The following is a 23868-nucleotide window of genomic DNA, read 5'->3' as shown; positions in this document are numbered from 1 at the left end:
TAGTTATTTGGGGCTACCTGTGATATAATCACAATAATCTGGTGGAAACAATGCAGGATTGCGCAAACTGGCATTGTTAGGAATGGTCCAACTTGGCAATTGTGAAATTTGGATGGAGTCCTGAGGGTATTTACCAGACATCCATTTTGTTTCACACATCACAGCCAGGGCCTATACTCTGATGCCAATCATAGTACAACGGCTTCAGAATGAACAAGAGCAGGACATAAAGTAGGACACAGAGAGACAGTGTCTTTCATACTTGTCTGACACTGATTTGCACAGTCACAGCCATTTTGACTGAAGCAGGCAAAGGCAAAGCTTACTCAACTAATTATTGCATCAATTGGAAATTGGCTGACAGCTGGCACAACAAAAAATTAACAGGAAATAGCACAAAGCCATACAAAAGGATGGATGAGACTTCCTGGAAGTTTTTGAAAAATTAAAATGTCCACCTTTGATTAATATCAATCCAGAAATAGAGATTGTAGAACCAAGGAAATTAAGATCCCTGGAATTTTCATTGTGTTAGGAATTCTAAAAATCTCAAGTTCTCATTTTCTCATGTCTTTAATAAAAAAAATAAAGATATTTTCTCACTCCAAAAAGAGGTGTAAATTGGAACTGTAATTTAACATGAGTAAAATCACTAATAGGTAGAAAGAAGTTTTAACAACCCATTAAATATAAGTAAACTAATACTGTAAGACATAACTGGAGCTTCAAAGAACAGAAAAGCTCTGCTGTTTGCTGCCTGTAACTAAAGACATTGAAGAAATGCACATGAAATTTCCAGAAATAGATTATGCAAAGACCATGCTGAAAACAACAGTGGTTTATCAAAAAGTTGAAGTACCCAGGTGATTTAGTACTTGCAGATGTGTAGGTACTCTATACCCAGAAGGGAAAATTCCATCCTAGTGCAGCCATTTTGCCATGAAAAACATCTGATAAACTTAAATCTCATATACTGTGAATATATTTATAATCCAGGCCAGAATATGCAACACAAATTAGAAAATAACATGTATGCAATATATAGTACATAGGCCTATAACATACGATTTTGAATAGGTTTCACCGTTTGTGCCATCTGTGTGATCTATTGTTCAGTGGTTTGTAGCCAAACCAAATAAAAAATATAGAACTGCCCTACTAAATGAATATGAAATTCACTACCCTCACCCAGTAATCAAAATAGTCCCTGCATCACCATGTAGCTTGAAGCTTTTATTTTAACCAAGCTGTAAAGTAACTTGCTATGACATAAGCACAGGTTGTTAAAATAAATGAATTAATTTTGTCACAGCACACGGTGCACATTGAAAGTTTTTTCAAATGTATCACTAATGACAACATACTCCTTAAAATGATTTGCTTGTGAAACATTGTGTCTGAACCACAGTTTCTCCATTAAAGTCTACCATCTCAACAATAATTGCTCCCTTGGAGAGACGGCGAGCTTGTTACATGGTACTATTCTTCTTATGAGATCATTCAATATGGAAAGATACACAGACCAAAAACAATAAAGTGTGTAGCGAACAAGGATTTTTCATTCACTTGAAAATAAGACTTGATCAGGGACCGTTAAACCACTGAAGCATTTGTGCATATGATTTATGAGTGGTATACAGCCAAGAAGGGGCTGGTTAAAGATATGTGCTCCAATCACAGTGTTCATGCATTGATTGCCAGCAGTGCTATCCAATTAAGGTTGAATTACAAATGACTTGCTGGTTTTTTATTTAAAGCAGTATCCCAATTTCTGATTAGGTGTGTGTGTGTGTGTGTGAGAGAGTGAGTGTGTGTGTGTGTGTGTGTGTGTGTGTGTGTTTGGGTGTGTGCGCATGTGTGTGTGTGTGTGTTTGGGTGTGTGTGCGTGTGTAGGTGTAGGTGTATGTGTGCATGTGTGTGCGTATGTTTGTAAAAGCTATATTTTCCCAAATATAGTAGGTAGGGGACAGTTGTAAGCATATGTTCATTACCTCAGTGTTGCACCAGTGTGCACCAGAAATGGTTTTTCAATGGGAACTTTGCATTATAACAGAAATCATGCGTTGTCTTAAGTGCACCCTTGGTTTGCTGTGAGGTGCAGATTCGTGAGGGGAAGAGGGGAAGACAGTCTCTCATACTGGAGATCAGTAGAACACTGATTACTGCTCACTGTCACCTTAGAGTTTTGGAAAATACACAACAAAATCACAATGCACCTACGTGACAAAGAGTAAAGTAGGGCATCCTTCTGGATAGCAGATATTTTGTCATATTTTTCAAACATTAATTCTGCATAGGTAGCACATGATGTTATATTTATCAGTACATTCAGACTCTGTCATGTACAAGACTGTCTGGAACCAGACTGCAAAAACAAACAAAACAAACAGAAAAGGGCAAAAAGCAAAAGTATATTTATTATGCGCCCTCCGTAATTCCTGTCAGACAAAGTGCGATCATAGGACACAAACAACGCTAAAACATCAGAACTCCACATCCCATCAGTCTGCAGAAGTGAAAAATGGGACACTTGCTCTTTTCCCCTGCTGTAATAAGTTTCAGAGTAGTTTGACATCATTGCTTAAAGAAGCACTGTAGAGACCGTTAAATAGTATGTGTAAAAAAAGAGTTACTTACCAGTGCTTTTGTCTCTTCTTCATCTTTGTAATAATAAAGCTGGTCTCCCTTGAGGACAAACCAGCGTGTGTGCCAAGTCTTGACAAAGCCCCCTTGCTTTCTTAGCCACCCACACCTGATGACATTCTGCCGTGTCCGACTGTGCTGGGGGCTGCTATTGGAGACAGCCTGTTCTTCCATTGTAAGTCCAAAGCTTTCTTCTTCTAGAGTGAGGAGAAAAGAACAAAAAGAGCAAAAAAAAATTAGGTTCATAAGGTGCAGGTTGAAAAACCAGCCTTTTGCGCAAGAGATCACATCTAGCTGCATTCTGTTCTCAATTCAGATCCCTTAACCTTCCAATTTTCTCCCTTCAGTTGAATAGAGACCTAACCTATTTTTCACATAGCCAGAAAGGTAAGCCCAGCCACACATACCCAAACAACAGGAAGGACATTTCAAGGTAGATCTGATATAACCTTATAACAATTTTCTTTCTTTCATTTATTTTTTTGGCTATATTAAAAACTAGAATTTGAATTTTACCAGATAAGCAAATATGCAAGACATATGTCTGGTTTTGATATGCACAGAGATTAAGGATTTGAAAATTGGGTGGATGTGTTCCAAGAGCAGATAACTGTAAAAGCCAAACTTTGGTCCGGCCTGCTTCTCCACTCTTTTAGTACACTGCAAACCCTGCTCTAGTCCACTTACACAACAGCACTGTTACCATTCTGTGCAATTGCTCCTCAGACAGAAAACTTGCACGTTTTCCCCCCAACCACAACAAACTTTGATTTACATGCCATTCAGGCTACAAATCGACCATGCAAGTCTACTTAGAAGTGTGAGCACCAGAGAACATATGGAATCCTCTGGTCAGCAGTATGTTTTGGTGACCTTTCACATGACAGATATACTGTAGCGTGACAGTTTAGTGCTGAAGTAATGTGAATGTGTTATATGTTTTTCAGTGTTACTAATGTGGACTGAAACGCATTAATCAATGTAAGGAGTGTCCAATTTCCCTTGAAATCCCTTAATAATTATAATAGTGCATTATGTGAAAATATACGGGTAGTATATTCGATTAAATTTAAGAATCACTGGGTGCCAGGAAATGATTGTACAGTTTTAGAATATTTATCCAATTTTAAAAGCTGTTGGTTGTTGACCTGTAGCATTTGTGAATTACTGTGTACATGCATTTGTGAGAAAATATCAACAATCATCAACTAACAGACATCAAAATCAGGGGAATATTCTAATAAAAAATACACTATTTATGTCTATGTCAATGTTAAGACACCCAAACAGCCAGATTCTAAATTTTAAGTTTCAGATTCTAGCATTTTTTCAGACCCAAATGTGTTATGCAACTTGATTTTGTAGCCCCGATCCAGCTCAATTTCCACATCTAACATCGTCTCCAGGGCACTGGGTTCTGGTCACAGTTACCACCTTAGAGGCATCCAACAAAGTAAAATGCCATTTGCATTTATGAGGAGGGATTGATTGACAGTCTTACTTAGGTCCCTTTCAGTGTGCTTTTCCCTCTCTTAACAGCATAAATTCCTTTCCACCTCGTTGGACTAAAACAGAACGGCACAATTCTAGAGGGTGTGCTGGTTTCTCTTCCGACCAATTACCTTAGTTTTAGTTTAGTTTTAGTCTGACAGCTCTATAAACTATGCTAGTTCACTCCTATATTTGAGCACAGGATTCACTTTAGGGTATACTTGCAGTCTGTAGCTGTAGCTGGCACGTTTACAAATGTCAGGCCAAGACATGATTGAGTTAATTAACTCATTAAGAGCAGAAGTTGGCACAAAGCTCTGAAATGGATCAGCCCTTAATGTGCACTCTTGGCCTAAAACATCTAACATTTTTAGCTAGAACAAGAACATTATGGTGAGACTGCCATTTGGTAGTGTGAAAACATTTTTATGAGCCTACATTTGTATGATAATCATCCCCTGATGATTATAATTTAGTCATGAAAATCATTGCTGAGGACTCATGCCAAAGCTCTGAATGTAAATGGTGATTCATTTATTAAATATTCTGCTGTGGAACCAAGAGTTTTTTCCAAAGACACCAACATACGTGAGTTGGTCCTTGACACACCAAGTATTTTGAAAACAATTCAGTAGGATGAAACATTTATAAATATTAAAGAGTCACCATAAAATTAACTGTAAATGTCAAGAGAGGCTATTTAAACATTACAAATAAATGCAATCTTCTTGCAAATAAACTTTATGTTCTTCCTCAGGGTTATAAACAAGATCCAAAATAAGTCATATCACTGCTACATTTGTCTTGATTCATTCATATCCTAATCATTTTCACATATGTAGTTAACTAATCATAGGCCATTGTAGTACATTGCAGATACTGCAGAATTCATTCAGTCCTCTATGTCAATGGACTTATCACCAAAGAAGGACATCTTAAACAAAATCTTGAACTATAGAAAGGACATTGTATAGTTTGTGATGTAGACCATTATTCTCCTTTTACTGCCGTTGCTACAGCAGCAGCGTAAGTCAGTCAGAGCCGTTGTCACTGTCGGCACCTTTGCCCTGCCACGTCGTCACAATCCCAACCGTTTTATCGCGTTGACCAGCAGCCCCAGATGAGGTCCAGATGTGCTCTCGTCATCTGCTGAACAAGTGCAGAACCGCGGTCTGCCCACGAGGTGAACCTTTGCCTTCTCTGATCTGCCGCCACACTGTTCCCTCGGCAACAACATGGCGACAACGCTTCGCGTTGGCTCCACGTCCCAGCAATATCCTGTTGAGTTCTGGGTTTCATTAAATTATTCAAAGGGACTCTGCCTCTCTTTATCAGCATGGTGGGCCTTTCGGTCTCCTTGTCTGAGGATTCCAGGCCATTTGCTAACGGTCTCTCCCTCTCGGGCTGCTGGCAGTCAAACGGGAAAGAAGACCTTGGGGAAAAACAAATGAACCTCTTTCAAAAAGCAGTGGTGTCCTGCACACGACTAGATTGCCCAGGTATGCCCAGGTGTACACTACATGGAGTAATATGGTTGATTCACATACTTGGCCTAGTGCACACTTGCGTTCCTGGTCCAGCCATTAATTGATGGCACAGAGGAAAAGCGTGCCTTCACAGGCCACTGCTCTGTGCCCCTGCCAAGCCCCATGCCTATCTATTTATCCAGCAACAAACTGCTATGGACGAACCCAACAAATTCTATGAGGGAAATATTTTAACTTAGGGGTCAGAACCATCAAGGTGGAAATGAAGAAAGGGGAGACAAGATATATTAGTGTGCATCTGGTCTCCTTTTTCACAGTCATAAGCCTTTAATTTATGGTGCCACTTTCAAAGACTGTTAGCACTGGAAGTTATACTGGAAACGCCTGCATGCACAAAGCAATAAAAAAGTCAGTGGTACTTGCCAAATCAGAAGATTAGCAAAAACCTACCCCTAATAAATGTATGAATAAATTACACATATTTTTAAATGCTGTCAGACCTGTTTTGCTGAGGTTCCTGAGGCAGTGTTTAAGCAGTATGATTTTATGATCCAAATGTTGCCCGTGAACCAGAGGACAAGGTGGCAGGATTTTAAACCAATGTAAAGTTTTTGTCTAACACCATGATGATGAAACCAAGATGAAAGTCAAGATGAAAGAAGTTGTCAAGGAACTTGATGTAAAAAAGAAAATCAGTTCCCCTTAGGTGTCTACTGCATGCAAATGACTCACACCCATAATACGGGTGTTCTTTTCAGAGTTCTCTTCAGATTGGGACATATCATCTGACAACATGGAGTAACAAGCTGTTCTTTTGGATCTGCCCTTGTGTCATTTTTCATGTCCAAGGTCAAGAGCCCATGTCTGACAAAGACAATGACATCCGCACTAACCCTGCCCCACAGCACCCCACTCCCAGCCCAGGACCAGCTCAAAGGGACCCTTTCAAGGATCTCATGAATAAAATATCCCACATGTTCCGCAATATAAGCATCAGGGCCCAATGTATTATTTATGACATCTCAGACGTAACGAACCCATAAAAAAAGCAAAGAATCAAATGAAAATCCTGGCTTTGAAATGGAATTCAGATGTATTTTTTTGCATGTTTTTGTCGAAGTCCGTCATTGCATGCGACTGTATGGTAAATATGAAATATGAAATATATATACACATACCTGTTTAGGGCCTGGTACAATTTAACAACACAGATTTTTGACTGTTTTTAAGCAATGTAGAATGCAGCTGTTGCAGTATTTAGGGGGGTGTGATATAGTGTTGTTTGGGAAAGGAATGTTTGATGGAACTTTCTCACACAGCATGCGTGCGCTAGCTGCATCACTGGAGCAGTGGGAACAGGCGACGGTGACCTCTATCATAAACATGCGTCAAAGGAAGACGCAAAGCTGACCACTGATATATTCTGGCACGGGCTGTTTATAAACACAAGATCATATATTCCTCAGAGAGACATGCTGAAGAAAAGACTAAGTATATCCTTTTGTAATTTTCTAAGAAAACTAATTCAGCAAATTAAATCCGTGGTTTAAAAAAGTTAGGTGAAAAAGAATCATAAAAAAAAAAAACTTTTCTTAGAATAAATACATCCAAATTGTGCCTGTACAGAGTGTTCCTGGAAGATCACACAATTGCCATCAGACAAATGGCAAAGAAAACCCAGTCAAGCTGTATGCACTCTAACAATTATGGTAATTATTGCTGTAGTGACCCACAGATCAATTCATTTCCTATTGTACGCATATACCCTTCAGCTCACATACACACCCAGTAATTCAGTGGTTGCCCTATTAATTATACCAATCGAAGCATGAGAATGCAACAGAGAGAATTTTAGACATTTTGTCTCTGTGGATGAGATATTACTGTAACTTGCTGCCAATGGTCCAGTATCAACTAGAGTTTCTGTTGGTCTTATTTAAGGTATGCTTTTATGTTCATACTGTGAGTGTTTACACATTTGTGCTGTAATTAATAAACTGCCATTAGTGCAAGAGAAACTGTGGCATTTGTATTGAAATTTTCCTTTTGTCCCAGGTCTGCCTAGTCTACTATTTGTGTACGTGTAACATTCCGCTCTGTTGCGGGGGAAGTTTTTTTTTTTTCATTTACAGCAGTTGTTGTGACATTGTAAATGGCCCACCCAATGTAATAATGTTTTACCTTCAATGTTTTGCTCAATGAATATATTCTGCGTACAACATGATAACCCCCACTCCATGCAAGTACATTGGTTCACTTCATTGTGTGAGAGTGCTGTAAGTCTGTCAAACACCTCTATCTGTGTTTCTACAGAGATTGGGTCCACCCCTCACACATTTGGTGTGTTTTGCCATGTTTTTGGTGGAGATTTTCTCTCACTCTTGGTAACATTAGGTTATTTTCAGGAGCCTATTATTTGCGTGCAGTGCAGTTGAAAATCACACATGTGGCACACCATCACATAATTTGCTGTGAATATGTTACTCACCTCTCCATTTCCCTGTAGGTAGCCGAAGAGGCATAGGCATTTAGGGTAGGCGCTACAGTTTGGCATTAGGGCAGACATCTGGCCTTCCTGAACACAATGGTGTCAGCATAGTGATATTATTTTTAATTAGATTAATAAAACTTTCCAAATCCGTGCCTCATCTGGTGCTTGAACTTGAATTGTGGGAGGCTGAATACTGTAATTTAGGCTAAGCTCTGTTTGCTCATTAAAAATAAGGTAGTGTAGCTGAGTCAGCACCAGCGGTTTCACGTCAGGTTACCACACTGAATTTACTTCGTGACAGTGTCAGTCAATTCATAACTTTCGGTATTTGGTAGAGTAGCCTCTGCCACAGAATTATACCACTGCAGTATAGATCGCAATGGCCCTCTCTCCTCACTGCAGCACTGCCAAGGAACTAATGTTGGCTTTGGTCGTCTTGAAGTAGGACATTAAAATTCTGTTGGTGTTTCAGTACTGTTGATTAGCAGCAGGGTACAGGGCATGCTAAAACGCACCATCCCTGACTCATCCTGCTTTTACTTTGGCCCAGCTAATGCGTTTCCATCAATTAAGCAACAAAGCGCACACACAAAATGTTAAGATTTATGAAAATCACAATCCTAATAGTGATAAGTTGTGTTTTTTCCCCCCCTCCATTGCACTGTTCTGTGACTCATATCCATCTGCTAATTTGAAATGGCTCATTCAGGTGCAGATGCCAGTCCCAGGCTGCACAGGGGCTTGCAGCAAACAAATCGTTTTTTCACTCCTGTGTCACCAAAGCTCCAGTTCGGTCTTTTTACATCCTGCTGCTGCTCCAAAATGGACTTGGACATTTTAAAAATCTTCGGCTACCTATTTAATAGAATAATACATATTGGCAAGGGAACAGCTGAAACCTTTCCATCTGACATTGTTTTAACAAGCTCCCTGCCAGTGCTCTGAATATTTCTGGCAAGAACTCAATCTAACATTGTCTCAGTAGCCACGTATTATCATCCTGTTCCCTGACAGTTACACTAGCTCTGAAGGTCGACAGATACTTTACTTGGGCAGTTCGTCCATCTTGAGTATTCACATCAGACAAGGGTCTACAAGCAGCTGTGTTTGCTTAACAGTAAAACTAGTTATATCATACAGTGTGTGCCTATTCCGGTTTTCTCAGGGGTCAACTGTGGATTTGACCCCTCACTGGAGCGTGGCAGTCGTCTGTAGGCAGCAACAGCACAATATTCGCACATATGCAGAGTACCGTGCAAATTCTGAAAACAAAAATATTCTGCGAAGTCTGATGCGGGTTTAGTCGGTTCATTGACGGGTGTGTCCCAGCACAAGTGTTACCAACGTGAGCCTCCTTCCTGTGTGAAATTACACTGTGAGAACTGAGACTATTTGAACCTCCCCCAGCTTATCCATTTAAAAATATAAATAATCTCATACAAGTTGATACATTTTTGCAACCAGCACAGAGAAGACCTTCCGGAGAGGATGCCAAACAAATGGATATCTGGAGCTAGATCACAATAAGGTCCCTTCTTAGAGCATGGGCAAGAAGCTAACTAGAGTGGTATTGACCGTGAATTTAAAAAGTATTTTTGTCATACGACAACCACAGAGCAATGAAAAATATGGTGAGAACCTTTAAACAGTCTAAACACCAACCATGCTCCATATGATATATCTCCAATGAAAACTCACGGAATGGATCTCACTGTGAACATTTAACATTTCTGAAAGCAATCTAGCGTTACCTAGTTTTCTCTGCGTGTCACAAGCACATGGTGTTTACGATTGCACAGAAGGAGCCCCAACTGTACAAACACTCCCCTCACAAGTGCCTGCCACACCCCTCAGCACAGACCCAGTGCAAAGACTGAGGCTCATTCCCTCACACAAAGCGATGACAGAGGCACGGCCACCATACTTCAACACGGCCATCAAATCCACACGCACATTGGCTGCTCTCCTTTTAAAGGCTGCCCTCAGAAAGCCTTACGACAGCACAGTGGAGAAACCCTAAGACAACACGAGGGAGGTGTGCTAATTTAGCTTCCAGAACCTATTGGTGTTCTCTGCTTACACAGTGTGTTTGCCCTCTGCAGAGGAATGCCACGAACCTCTCTCTTGGTCCACAAAAGCCCTGTTCAATATTTGACATCTCTTTGTTTAGAGCTTTCATTTGTGGGAAAGTGATCTGATTTCACAGCTCCATTCACGGAGAGCAGCTCTGAGAGGCACAGAGAAACACAGATTAAAACGCAGGGTTTCTGCTGTTGCTGTGGTAGGAAATGGCTGTGCGACACTTCTCTGGCATGGAAAAAAGTGTTAAATATGCTCCTTGATTTGTTCTCCTGAATGGCCCATTAACAACAATGGATGAACCTCATTGAATGCTTATCATCGTCTCTTTAATCTACTGTCTGAAACAACACTTAAGACCTTTTAAAAATTCCCAGCGGAACTCGAAGCATGAATTCTTTATTTTTCCTTTATTCTTTAACAAGCTGCCAAAGCCATTATCCAGACCATCTGTCTGTCTGCAGGCTGGGGTACCAGTCTCACAGCTGCTGCAATAAACAGCTTCAGCGCTAGACCGCTAATGCTAGGCTGTCTAACCGGGCTGTGCACGGTCTGTCTGACGACAGGATATACAGCACTGCAGTTGTCTGGGGAGAATTGCCGGTCAGCTTTTACCACTTGTGTACAGTGGTATTCACACGGGTGGCTCAATATCAAAAAGCGTGATTCAGTCGCCCTCAATCCGCAGTCCAGGTAGAGTATCAGGTTCTGTCCATTTAAAAGGCACTGACATTTTTATCAGCACAGTATTGTCTCGTAAGCTGGGGAAATTTTATTGTAAGAAAGAATATTTAAATAAGGACTGTGTTTGATGTGCCCAGAATACAGAAAGGCCATTTTAAAAGAACCAAAATGGAATCTATTATGTTGCTTTACAAGTCACAGAGACATGTCCAGAACAGGTTGAGAATGACTGCCTTGGGTTTATCCCTAATCTAAACATACCCCTTCCCGCCAGTGGAACCACACATAAAAGGAATTAGTGAAGAAATGTATGTCTTTATTCAAGACGTGTTCATTTTTCCACTTACCAAAACAAATGAAGATGTCTTGTATTGAACTCCTAATTCTTCCCAACTCACAGGCCCAGGCACAGATCACTGCAGGAAGTCCAGTATAAATGGATGATTAAGTATGTAAGGAGGCTCTCTCTGAATTTGCAGTAGATTTAGGGCACAGTACAGTGTGGGCATCCGTTTAAACGTAGGGGGCTGAATATACAAAGAGCAGTTAGAATGGTTTCTTTTCAGAGTCAAGCCTCCCATGGTCAAACACTGCAGAAATAGCACCAGGGTAAGAGCAATCTCCATGACAAGCTCAAACATGCAGGGGGGCGATAGTCAAACAGACCGGGCAATGCACTTCGCAAAGCACAGATCCGAACAAACCAGTCTATCATATCATGTTTCCCATCAAGGGAGAAAAAAAAAACAAAAACAACAACTGTTCATAACTAAAAAGACAACGGTCGCACAACACACAATAAATTTGGAAAGTACACACGGAGCTTTGTTGAGAATATGAATATGAAGCATTCTCCGAGTGTTGCCACTAACATCAAAAACATCAGCCTGTGGTTGTTTTTCTTTTATGCATATTTACAAAGCAGACCGATGACTCAGAAGTCTGTGTAACGAGCCGCTGGCTCCTCTGAAATTTGAATGTTGCTGGGAGGATGAGTTTCATTTGAGAGGCCATGCTGAAGTGACAGTGGGGTGTGAGGATGGGTACCTTCCTGTGGAGCTGTGTTCATGCAGGGAGGCTACAGAGAGGGCTCTGCCAGAAGCAAATAAACAATATGTTTTAAAAATGCTAAAAGTACTCATGCACCAATTATTGTATGAACAGTACACTTTTATGTTTTTCCTCAAGTCTACCGTAAATACAGTACATATAAGGATTTACCATAAAGCTATTTCTGTGACACTTGTGACCATGTTATATTGTGCTTTAATTCTGACTAACAGGCCTCTGATGAGGAATTAGTGAATAGTGTGGATTCATCCACAGTCATACTTTGTCCTTTTGTGTGTGACACAGCTGAGTAACAGATCCGTGACCGTAATGTGCCAGACCGCAAAGTCAGACTAGTCAGCACTGGTCAGCAGGGTTAAAAACCAAAAAATATCCCTTTCAAAACCAGACAGTCCAAAAACACTTCACAAACCCCACATAACACAGCAACATACTACACTGCCTGAACAAGAGCCGCTGAACACCAGTCTTTGATTTCACACTGCTACAAACACTAAAATACAACTAAAGAAAAAGAACAGGATGAAGAGCTGAACAACAGAAACTTTCACAGCAGAGACTGAAGGCATGCCTCATCCCATTTTAGCGACCTCGAACGTTGCCTGAAATTCGTCTGCCAAGCCGTCCGTCATTAATCCACAGAATGCATATAAAAATAAATACGTACGGCCTGTTTTTGTCTGCGACTCTACTCAGCCTCAGACTGTGCGCAGTGTTGTTAAAGTCAGTCTTATGTCATTTTGGCACAGTCCTGTGGGATAAGCACATGTGGCTTGGCTCGGGTCCAGGGCTAATTGGCAGGGCGTTCTCAGGGCAGGAGTAAGGGACTGGAGCAGCAGTGTGGGGAGGCAGCCCTGCTTCTGCTGTAGCTCAGAACCTGTCCGCAGGCACCCTGCTCTCCCGCTAACTGCTGCAGTACGCAACGGGCAGACCAAACAAACTTCACTCAGTCTCCGGCAGCGGAAGCGCTTCTCAGTGATCACACGGCGCGCGTGCGAGCGCCGTAAATACCCTCCTTGTGGGTGACTCAGACGTCTTCTGTTCATGCGTGTGTGTGTGCGCCTCTCTGCGTGTGTCTGCGTGCGAGCGTGCCTGCCACCGTCCCGTCTGTCATACGATCACAGCCTCGGATCCTCAGCTGCGCTAACTGTCCTTTCTGCAAACTTTATTAGCGGCAGCGGCGCGTCTACAATGCCCCCATATAAACGGATAGCGCTGATCCTTCTCTCTCCTGGCAGCTGACAGCAACGTGATCCTCCGGGCGCTGCGAAGCATTCCTGATTCCGGACGCATTCGTTCCCACCGTCTTCACACTGGGAATGATAATAATCCACAGGAGACGGCGCTCGCTGCGAACCTCGCTCGGGGACATTCGATAGCCGGCACAAAGTAATGCGGGAACTATTTTAATTCAATCAGAGATGGAGACTGCGCTCAGTAATGAGGATCCGTTCACCGGTAATTTTAAGAATGGGTGTACGTTTTTTTGGCTTTTGTAATAGCTCCCTGAAAGACACATTTAGACTGCTGATTCATCTGTCAGCGCTGAACTAATCCTCTGTGCGTGCCTTTGTCCTTGAGACTTGTCAGTTGAGGGGCACATCTCTGCTTCATTTTCCTTTTCTAGTTCCCAGCTCAACACGAGGACTGGCATGCGGTAGTTTAACCCACACACACAAGTATTTCAGTTCAGTTTCTTAATGTCAGAAATGTCTGAAATCTGGCTGTTTCTGCTTTCATCAATTCACTGAATTTCACTGCACTGCCCACGAATAAGGAATCACCTGCTGAATGAATACTAATTGTGTCATGACTAATTGTGCCATTGTTAATTGCGCCCTTTCTGAATGTAGTCTGAGCAAGCATGGACAATAGTAAATTGTGTTAATCACATACAGTTAAAATGTAATGCAGAAAAGCACATATATTTTGCTGGTGATGGTGCTACAGTATAATAACAAAGTTTGCATTTCAGGATGTTTTCACCCATCTAAACAGGTACTTGCTTATCTGTTATCATTTACACAGCAGATATTCAAATAAAGTACCATACCTGAAGCCGGACTATATTATCTATTCACATGAAAACCTCGTTCACAGAACCAAAATCGGAGGTGACGAAAACTATTTGCATTAGTTTCGTATAGCATTTGTATGAAAGGAAAATGATCCATGCAGTCACTGAATCAGTCACAGTTTCTCAGTAAACTGTCTTAACTGAAACAGAATACAAGCTGACACATATAAACAAGTGTGCATAAAGTGCACTTCTTTCTTTCTAAGGATAAACCACGTTCAGCACAGGTTTAGTGACATGTAATAGCATTCAGAGTCTGTAGCTCAGAAGAGAAGCATGAGAAAGCAACTTGTCCTGTCTACAAACAATTACAATAGAGAGGCACACGAACCCACAAATACAGTACCTACACACAAACAGACAAGCAGACACAAACATACACATACACACACATGCGCACGCACGCAGGCACACTAACGCATCTGTGTACGTACCCTTGAAACCTGACCCGACAGTCCAGAAGAAGTGAGGTACAAAAACGGGAGGAAGAAAAAAAAAAAGGAAAAAGACTGACAATCCACACTTTACTCAGCGAGAGAGAAGCAGTCCGGGAGAGAGAGGCTGCGGTGGGGCAGAGTCGCTGCTTCTGTCACCCCCATACAGCGGCTCAGCTGCTGCGGAGCAGGACGGCGGTCTGGGGTCTGGAGCGCAGGAGAGGCGAGGCGAGCTGTCATAAACTTTTCCCTTGACTGGTCAGACCATCTGCGTGCCGGGGGTCTCTGGGGGCCAGCAGTCGCAGACGCAGTCACGGTCGCAGATGCAGTCGGCGCAGCGCAGCCGCACGGGGTGCCTGGAGCAGCAGCCTGCGTGCCGAGCACAGCCAGCACAGTCCCGGGGAAGTCAGGCAGCAGGCAGGCTGCGTGCAGGGGAGGAGGCGCAGGGTGTTTGTGTGAGCATGTTTGAGGAAGTCTGGAGCGAACGGCTCTGACTGAACACGGCCCTCGCGCACTCTACAGCCTCAGGTTTCAGGTTCCACCCAGGCAACTGCCAGCCCCCTCCCTCCATACACACGCTGCCAGCCCTTCTTCAGTCACTCTCTCTCTCTCTCTCTCTCTCTCTCAGGGCTCTCTCTCTGTCAGTTTCTCTCAGGGGCTTTTTCTCTCTCTCTTTCACTGTTGTCTCTCTTGGGAACTCTCTGTTCACTACTCACTATGCCACTCTTTCTGTCTCACACACTCACTGACATCCTCACTCAGAGAGACTCTCTCTCTCTCTTTCTCCCCCTCTCTCTCTGTCACAAGGGCTCAGCCTCCATCTCTCTCATTCACACAAGGGTCTCACCCTCTCTTTCCCAGTGGCGCAGTTCCCCCAGCGGGAAAAATTCCACCTGAAGCTTCAGAAAACGCCAGTGCTCTGAGACGGCTCTGCCAAGCCTCTCGGCACGCTGTCACCCGCACACCGTGATTGGGCGCAGGACAGACAGCCGGAGTTCAGAAACTTGTGCTACCACAGCTGTACAAATAACAAACAGCAACAGAAAGCAATTTATTTGTTTGCTCTGGGCCGGTGGACAGCTGCGTAACAGCTACTGTCTCTGTCATGGCGCACCCTTGAGGAGCTAACACAGAATAAGGTGGTGGTTAAATCTCTTACGGCATCAGGCATAGGTCCTTATTACTGGGACAAGAATGGCAACTATAAAATAATGTGCTAGCTTGATGAGGCCCTTTAAGAAATTCTGCTACTGTGGCATTCATTGTTATACCCAGGAGTACTTCATTACGCCAATGTAATCAAAAGTGCACAAGCTAACTGGCAGGAGCACAAAACAGTTTTGCTTCTCTTAGTTCAATACTGGAACACAGGATTTTTGAGAAATCTCAATGCAGACCAATGTTAACACTGGAATAAGACAGAATGAACAATGAGTTCTTAAGAAAGAACTTCAGGTAGCCTAATATTACATTTTGTGACAGGGTAAATTTGAATTTAATGTAAATTAAATGTGATGGACAAATTAGTCATGGTCTTTTGAAAAAGAAACGGTACCACAGCTTACAGTACAGTCCATGGTTTCACATGGAAATGCGGAAATTCATTCTGGAGAAGTGGCAGAATGATATAGATTTTATTGATTATTTTTATGGTTTTAGATGGTTGAGGTCCTGAAAACAGAGTTACGGAACACAAACAATGCTTAGTTAATCTGATAAGGGTTTTTTTCTGTCCCTCCGAACTATATCCACACAAGTTTTGGCCAACTTTCTCTTTGCAAGCCTCACATTTATGCTCATTACGCTGAGTTTTTCCAAATTTAAATTAATCAAAATCTTACCTTCTACAAATATATCCAGTGGAATATGTGTCAGAAATAGCTGTATAAAAAATGGTAGAAGGTAGAAAGCAGTTCTGTCTGTGCAGCTGACAATATCAACACTGGCCAAAATAGAGCGCCTCATTTTCGGAAGCACATGAGACGAATGTATTCAGTAAGCAGAAAACTGGGATATCACTTGCACCTCTCACATGTCAAACCTATACTTATCTTTGTCTTTCGTTTCGAAGAACACTGATAACTGCAAATGTGAAATGGCACAAGCCAGTCCACTGCATGAGTAATGGTTCATAGAATATTTACTGTCACCACTTTGTTGAAGTAATTATGTCTTATTTAGTCACACTGGAAAATACAATGCTCTGTTTCCCAATTGTCCATTTTGAAACATTCTGTGACAGAGGCTGACAACGCTCACATATTGCTGCATTTCTGATTTCTTATTCAGCTCCAGGGAGATTAATAATTTCAGATGTTTTCAAGTCACATATAATGCGAGGGTGGTATTTACACCCTATTAGTTGCATTTATTCTTAATGGAATGATCTTAGTGTCACTGACCATTGCAACAACATTTAAAAAAATATCAAATTTCTGATATGAAAATGATGGCAAGTTATAACCAAAGGTAATCACTATGTTTCACAGAAATTAGACATGCACTATTCCAATGAAGCTAATGTTTTTGTACATTAGTTCAGCCACTTGAATGTTTGTGTCAATCTGACCCTGTCATCGCTCGATTTGTTTCCGCCAACTAGTGTTTCACAAAACATAAAAATTAATAGAGGTCTGATTGTGCATAAAATCATATGACTTCACAAAGCAACTTTAAAAGTCTACAATTTTATGTGCAGTAGCCTACTGAGACTGCTATGCCAAGCAAGTACTTGGTCACTCACAAACCCAACTCCAGCAGGCAAAGGACCAGCTATAACAATATATTGTTATAATTAACACACTATCTGAGACTACAGGACCACAATAGTGTAATACTGTAGGTATGCAACTTCACCTATGTTGCTTCACCTGCAGTCCGAAGCCAGGACATTTGATGTTCACTACTATGTCTAACAGATGCTATATAGCCTGATACATTGGCACGTAGATGATAACTTTTGTGTATCATTTGTGGCCACATTATAGATGGTGATCTTACTTAAGCTTCAGCGAACGTATAGTATACGATTGCATCCACCTGCGCTGTCTTTTAATTCCGTCCGTAAATTCGATTCAGTCTTGAAGACATCCTAGTTCTTTCCAACTATTGTAGAAAGCCACCATTCCTAAATATGACAACGGATGGATGACCTCAGATGCAGCTCCGTTTGTGCGTTAAGGAAGCAACTGGCAGCAGACAGAGGTGTCGCTGGAAAGCTAACTAATGCAATCTTGTCTCTGAAAACACCTGAAGCGTAGATAGAAAGTTAACCAGGCTTCTAGGCAAGAAGCAAAAGTATGAAATATATTGATGGCTAAATAACTTCCTTTTTTGTGAACTTCTCGAAAATAGCAAGCTGACAGTAGCCTAATTTACATGGAAGCCTGTATAACTAGGTAGCCAGTCAAATATATTTGCATTCAGGACATGTAGGTTTGTCTATTTAGACTATTCTAAAATAGTTTTGGTTAAAAGTATACACGGCCTTCCTGTAGTGGCGCTTACCTTCAAGTCCAGAAACAAGTGGCATGGTTTAAATACAAAATAAAAAAAGCATGTCAGAAATATTAGCTTCCTAAGAAACATTAGCTTCCTAAGTTAGTAAGAGCTAGTTTATACATTCAAATATATTACGCCCACAAGTTCAAATGTGCACATCCTTGAGTGCAGAAAATACGTCATCTGTGTGTCTTTCAACTGGCTGCTTTCAGATGTTGCAATTGGTTGACGAAGATAAATCTCCTGTAGGGAGAATTAGTCAGTACAGAGCTGGAGCATTTATGATGGTTTAATGAAAGAACATTTAAGATGTGGTATAGTTCACAAATAAATATATAAACCAAATCCAGGGCTTTATTGTGTGGCTGTGTGAAGATGCATGAGTGAGAGTCAGTAGTCATTGCGATCATTTCTTTGAGGAACCCAAACTCTTGGTAAGCCTTGGTAACCCATAAGATAGTGGATGACACATCTGCTAAAAACTACAAACACATCGATTCATAATAGTGGCAGCCTCAGAATTTACTCACTAGACCTGCAATCTCTGCAGAGTTGCCTTCTGCATGATGTACACTGCTTGTGTAAACATTATTTTTTATGCCATATTGGTTGCAGATAATGTGGAGAATGCTGCCAAGCCCATATATTTTCTCAGTGCAAGCAGGAACGTGTTCCGGCAGACGACATAAGCCTTCAAACCGTCTGCCAGGACCTTCAGATTTATTATGTGCCATCCAGAGTCCTAGGGGACCAAATCATTGACACTGTCTGCACTGAAGATATATATTCCTGACATGGCAAGGGTTTCTCCCATCCAGAGGGCTCCCTACCTCCGACCAACCCTGAATCTCTATGAAGGAGTCAGTCCGACACTGACCAGTTTGTCACACTTCTCCTTGTTGTTTACCGCCATATTGATTTCTAATATGTGCAGTAACCTGTGCAGAAGACTCAAACGTAGAGTTCAGGCAAACCTCCTTAAATCTGTTTTTCAAATTATGGATGGAATGCATTTTATTGACTGAGTAGAGATCTGTGTGACAAATTATAAGCTTTCTGTACAGACTCAGTTAATAGAGATATAAGCAACTGAGTGTCAGTTGGAATTCCAATAGAAATGGGCATCCTTCACAAAATAATTCTTATAAAGAAGTCAGTCTGTGAACCAAACCCTGTCTTAAATTGACTACTGCAAAGAGTCAGCATAACAATTTAACTTTCTGGATTGTGTTAATATATATTTTTTAAACCCCAAATCACAGATTAAAGAAGCATTTGAATGATTAATAAATTAGCCAAACTAAAAATACATCTGACTGAACTCTGATCAGTAAAAAAGCACATCTGTATCATCATATTTTAGTATCATTTCAATAAAATAGATTTTAGTCATATGAATTTGATAAAGGAAGCCTTGAACCCAAGTATAAATATATCCTTATGACCTTGCTCCCATGATGATGGTGAGAAGTTCTTTTCTTCATTTTTCTTGGTTGACAACTTTGTCAGCATACATAATGGAATTTCTCATTAAGGAAAAGTACAGGCAGTCAAAGGATCTGTCAGACAGACAGAGATATTGAAATACTGAGTCTCATTCTATAAAATAAACACTTTCTATTAGTCTCCTATTGATCGCATAAAAGTAAGAGCAATCCAGTGATATAGGTTTTAGCATTTTTTAAAACTCTGGATGAAAAATGTCATCAATGACAGTAAGATTAAAAATGTTTTTTTTGTTTTTTGTTTTTTTTTCAAAGCATTCCTGTGTAATTGACATTTCCCTTTTTTCTTGCATGATCTGAGATCTTGGAGGGATTGAGAATCATAGGAAGCAATTAACATTGTCATTGGTGAATTGAAGGAGGTCATATTGTGAGTTGGTGACAGCACGTGCTGTGTAAAACCTTAATTGAGCTGATGTGAATTATTGCCTCCTAGCATCCAAGTGGAGTTTTGGTATTTATTTACAAAGCAAAGAGAACCTTGATTTGCTACTTCTTAATGACTAAATTATTACTGTGCTTAACCAGATACATCTTTGAAGCTTGTTTTTGGAGTATTAGAAGGGTCATGGAACTACAACTGGATTCCTTATATAAAACCTGCTTATATCCATACTTTTTGTCAATTGGTCTCAGGACTTTCAGGACGTGTGAAAAGGGCAAAGGTGAAAGTGGAAGATTTTAGAGAAGTAAAAGTGCAGTGCGCTGTCAAAACAGTGAAATAATGTTTTTGAGAATAAATCAATTTTTACCTTCACAAATGTTTGACCTTTGAATTGAAAATAAAGCCAGTGAGACTATTCATGGAATATATAGATTCATGTAGTCTTTAAAAGCCAAATACAATCTACTGGGTTCCCTCCTTAGCTCCATACACTGTTGATATTTTATTGCTCTGATTTCCTGGTCCCCTCGAAGATGCCGATCTTCTTCCAAATTGACCTCTGGAGTTTCTCAACGCTGACACTCCAAGGAAGTCCGCTGCAGCCTGTTCTCATGCTCACATTAAACAATGTTTGTCTGGGAGCGCTATCAAGCAGGAGTCATAAACACCACAGGGTCCGACCCTCAAGTTATCTAGCATAGTGACTCCACTGTACATCTTCTGAAGGGTTTTAGCAGGGGAATCAGAGAACCCCATCTGTCCTCTGTGGCTCTGAACCATGACTAAATCCAGGACTCGGGTCCTGTGAGACAGGTCCTTCTCCGGCTTCATGGCGGGAGCACCAGCTCTCAGGTCTGTGATTTATTCTGCACCCAATAACGCACCTGAAGCTCCAGGGACTCGGGTGATCGATGATAAGCTCGTTTGAACTCTTGTTTGATGTTGTAACTTATAAAATGAGTGTGAAATTGAGGCCATCTAAGCATTATTGTGAATTTGAACACCTGTTTGTTTTAACAGAACAGAATAGTTTCTTTTGCACTCCCTGTTTTTTTACAGAAGAACATTCCTTATATGAAAACATAATAACAAGGCAGAAGTGATTTCATGAATGATTTCATAATTATAGTGCCAGTTAAAAAATCTTTCCACACCTGTAATAAGGTAATCTGTGATGATTCTTAAATGCATCATGTTCATATTCAGTTTATGAAATGTGATTTTGAAATATAGGAAAATAGGTTATCGAACCCATAGGTTGTCTTAAGTGTATTGAGGGTCAGAAAGATTGTTAATAAAACTTTTAATTAAGCTATTGTGCAGTGATACAATACAAGGTTGTTGCCTATTGGTTGCTAATGTTATTGTTCTATGGTGGTCCCTGTGATGAATTTAGTAAAAAATCTGAAAACAAATTTATCTTTTATCCCTTCAAATATATAAGGACAAGTAGTGAATTACAGAAACAGAAGAAAAACAATTGAGAGCTGATGACTCATGACTGAAAAACTGCAGTAAATAATTAGCAAGTTATTAATTTGTATAACAATGGTCACATAATTAAAATAGTGCATTTCCATTAAAATTTAAAATAACAGTATATTTTTAGATTCAGTTTGCAATATGGTGAGAACATAATGTGACACACTACCATGTGTTAGCCCACATACATTGGGATGAATTGGCAAAATGACAGGGCGAGAACACTCAAATTCAACATGTGCTCCCTTGCAGTAATGAACATCCCTTTTAGAGAATAAAGATTTAGTATTGATTCTGTAAGGATAATCTGTATTCTCACCATATTAAATAAATTAATAACAGAGTCGACTTTCATAAGTACAAAGTGAGACATCTAATATTGATAATGGATGGATGTTCCAAGCTGTTTGCCAGATGCTCATGTAGAGATCACGTTTTTGGTTTGCTCTATTTTTGTATGAAATACTGTACAGCAGTGGTCTGTAGTCTCTGAAGAGCAGAACTAAAATAGCACATGAAGTCTCTAGTGTTTATTATCAAGTGTGACCTTGACTCAAACTTCGGGTGTTTCATATCCAGGATGTTTTGATCAAAAGCATTTTAAGAAAAATTATCTACATGCAGGTTGAATGAAAATGCAACGTGAAATCAAGATGGAGTGATGTTCATCTATTATTTCTCAATATGAGCACAGTCAGTCCATACTTCACATAAGACCTATTCACCTTGTTGATTCTGGGCTGATTTTGATGCAATAAAAACCTCTGAATATACAACTAGCCTAACCTCAAACAGTCACCCTTCAATCACTTTGAAGAAATGGGTTAGGAGTGGAGGAAATGCACATATTGACCTAATTACTCAAAGCTGGGGATCATTAGACAAAACCGCATATGGACACCCTCTCCTCTGCAGGCAGGCCAGAGCCAACCGCAAGGAGATGCTGAGAAAATGAAACATAATGAATCGGAATGGCTTCTCCGCTGCCCATGTGAGATGGAGTGTGGTGGAGGCCCACTGTGTTGCAGCTGCTGACAGCCAGATTGCCACAGCCCTTGAGGAGATGGAGCAGTCTCGTGCTCCTGGTACATGATAGATGATATTTCAATGTTCTCGAAATGTGATTTCACATTTATGAAGCATGGCCTCATGCAACATGAATTTCCTCTGAATTATTTTATGACAGGATCTATACAAATATGAAAGTCATTTCATATGCTCTATGCAGTAAAAATGCTTTTCACTGACACTAAAAATAAAAACATCTTTGAATAAGGCAAACATTATTGAATGTATGAAAAGATCCTGAACAAACATTCAGTCTATACAATAAAATCTATAGATAAAATCATTAAGAAGCACATTTAGAACTGAAAATTTAAAGTGAGCCTCATTGAAAAATGTTATTCAATGGTTTGTAGAGTCAAAAGTCCACGAAATGTTCACAGATACTGTACTGTAAACAAAACATTATTCTGAAAATCATTTCACTTGTGTCCCTGGGATGGTCTATTAATAGATGCTTTTATGACACATGAGAAAACATAAGCAAGCTGATTGCAGTGCTAAGATGGGTTTTTTGACTAGCTGAATTAGTTGAAGGATCTTGGATTATAGCTGGCCTTCAATAATTTATCCCTGAGCTTCTGTAACCTCTCATGTTTCCCAGATTCACAGGTTATATTTATGCTTTTATCTTAATGAAAACTTATTGGGTCTCATTGAGAAACATGCATACAATCAGATTTGATCTTTACACGTGCTTATGAACATTCGCATGAACATTTTGGCATTCATAATTTTTAAAAATCTGATTTTATTCCTTGGTACGTACAATTAAAAGGACTGTAGGTTTGGTGAAGTTATTCATTTTCTATATTTGAAGCTAGAATTGCGGAGGCTGTGATTTTTAATAATCTGGATATGAACTTGCAGACTCAGCCAGTGAATAGCCCGTAACTCTTTGCCTTAGCAATAATTTATTTAAAGATTTAACACAAATTTATACAAAGGTTTACTGATTCTTCTACAGAGTGATAAAAAGACTATATGGATTGATTGACAATCTAGCTCAGCATTTAAATAGAATAGCAATAATGCCTGTCACTCAATGAGCCAGAAATTGCAATGACAAAAAAGTCAGACTCATGTTAGACATTTTCAGCAAGAAACTGCATAACACCAAGACAGACTGACACTTTAAAGGGAATTTGATTGATGTTCGGCCTTGCTGTACTGGCCAAGTTCCCCATGGAAGTTTTGTATTTGGGTAAAACCAGTGTCTACAATCTTTAATGATATATAGATTATATTTTTTTAAGTAGGACTAGCTTTGTACTAATGTAGGATGTAAATAACTTTTTTATTAGTCAAATTACTTCAAATTGCAAAACATAGTCTAGTCACTATGCCAACAAACATTTTTGTGGTGGAAAGCCACAAAATGCCATTAAAAAAAAAAGAAAAAAAAAAAGCTAAAAAAGAGGCATAGGGAATGATTAGGCTACTTGTGTCCATTTAGGGAAATGGAACTGTGAG

General features: G+C 40.3%; 1 protein-coding gene across 2 annotated transcripts in view; it reads right to left on the bottom strand.

The window, feature by feature from the left end:
- The window catches only part of arhgap24 (Rho GTPase activating protein 24), a 98520-nt gene extending 80516 nt beyond the window's left edge, over positions 1-18004 (bottom strand). Inside the window, exons 1-2 of one of the 2 annotated variants that reach the window (XM_064309090.1) lie at positions 17965-18004; positions 2638-2840 (exon numbers count right to left, since the gene is read on the bottom strand). In XM_064309090.1, the coding sequence (XP_064165160.1) occupies positions 2638-2840; positions 17965-17989 (228 nt within the window). In that variant the 5' untranslated portion in view covers positions 17990-18004. Of the gene's footprint in view, positions 1-2637; positions 2841-14457; positions 15253-17964 lie in introns of those variants that run through there. The other variant, XM_064309091.1, reaches the window with a different exon arrangement.
- Positions 18005-23868: the final 5864 nt, after the last annotated feature.

This window comes from Anguilla rostrata, chromosome 14, assembly GCF_018555375.3.
Source record: "Anguilla rostrata isolate EN2019 chromosome 14, ASM1855537v3, whole genome shotgun sequence".
In the NCBI taxonomy this organism is placed as follows: Eukaryota; Metazoa; Chordata; class Actinopteri; order Anguilliformes; family Anguillidae; genus Anguilla; species Anguilla rostrata.
Note: the sequence above shows the minus strand (reverse complement) of the source record. Positions and strands in the feature narration are given on the sequence as shown.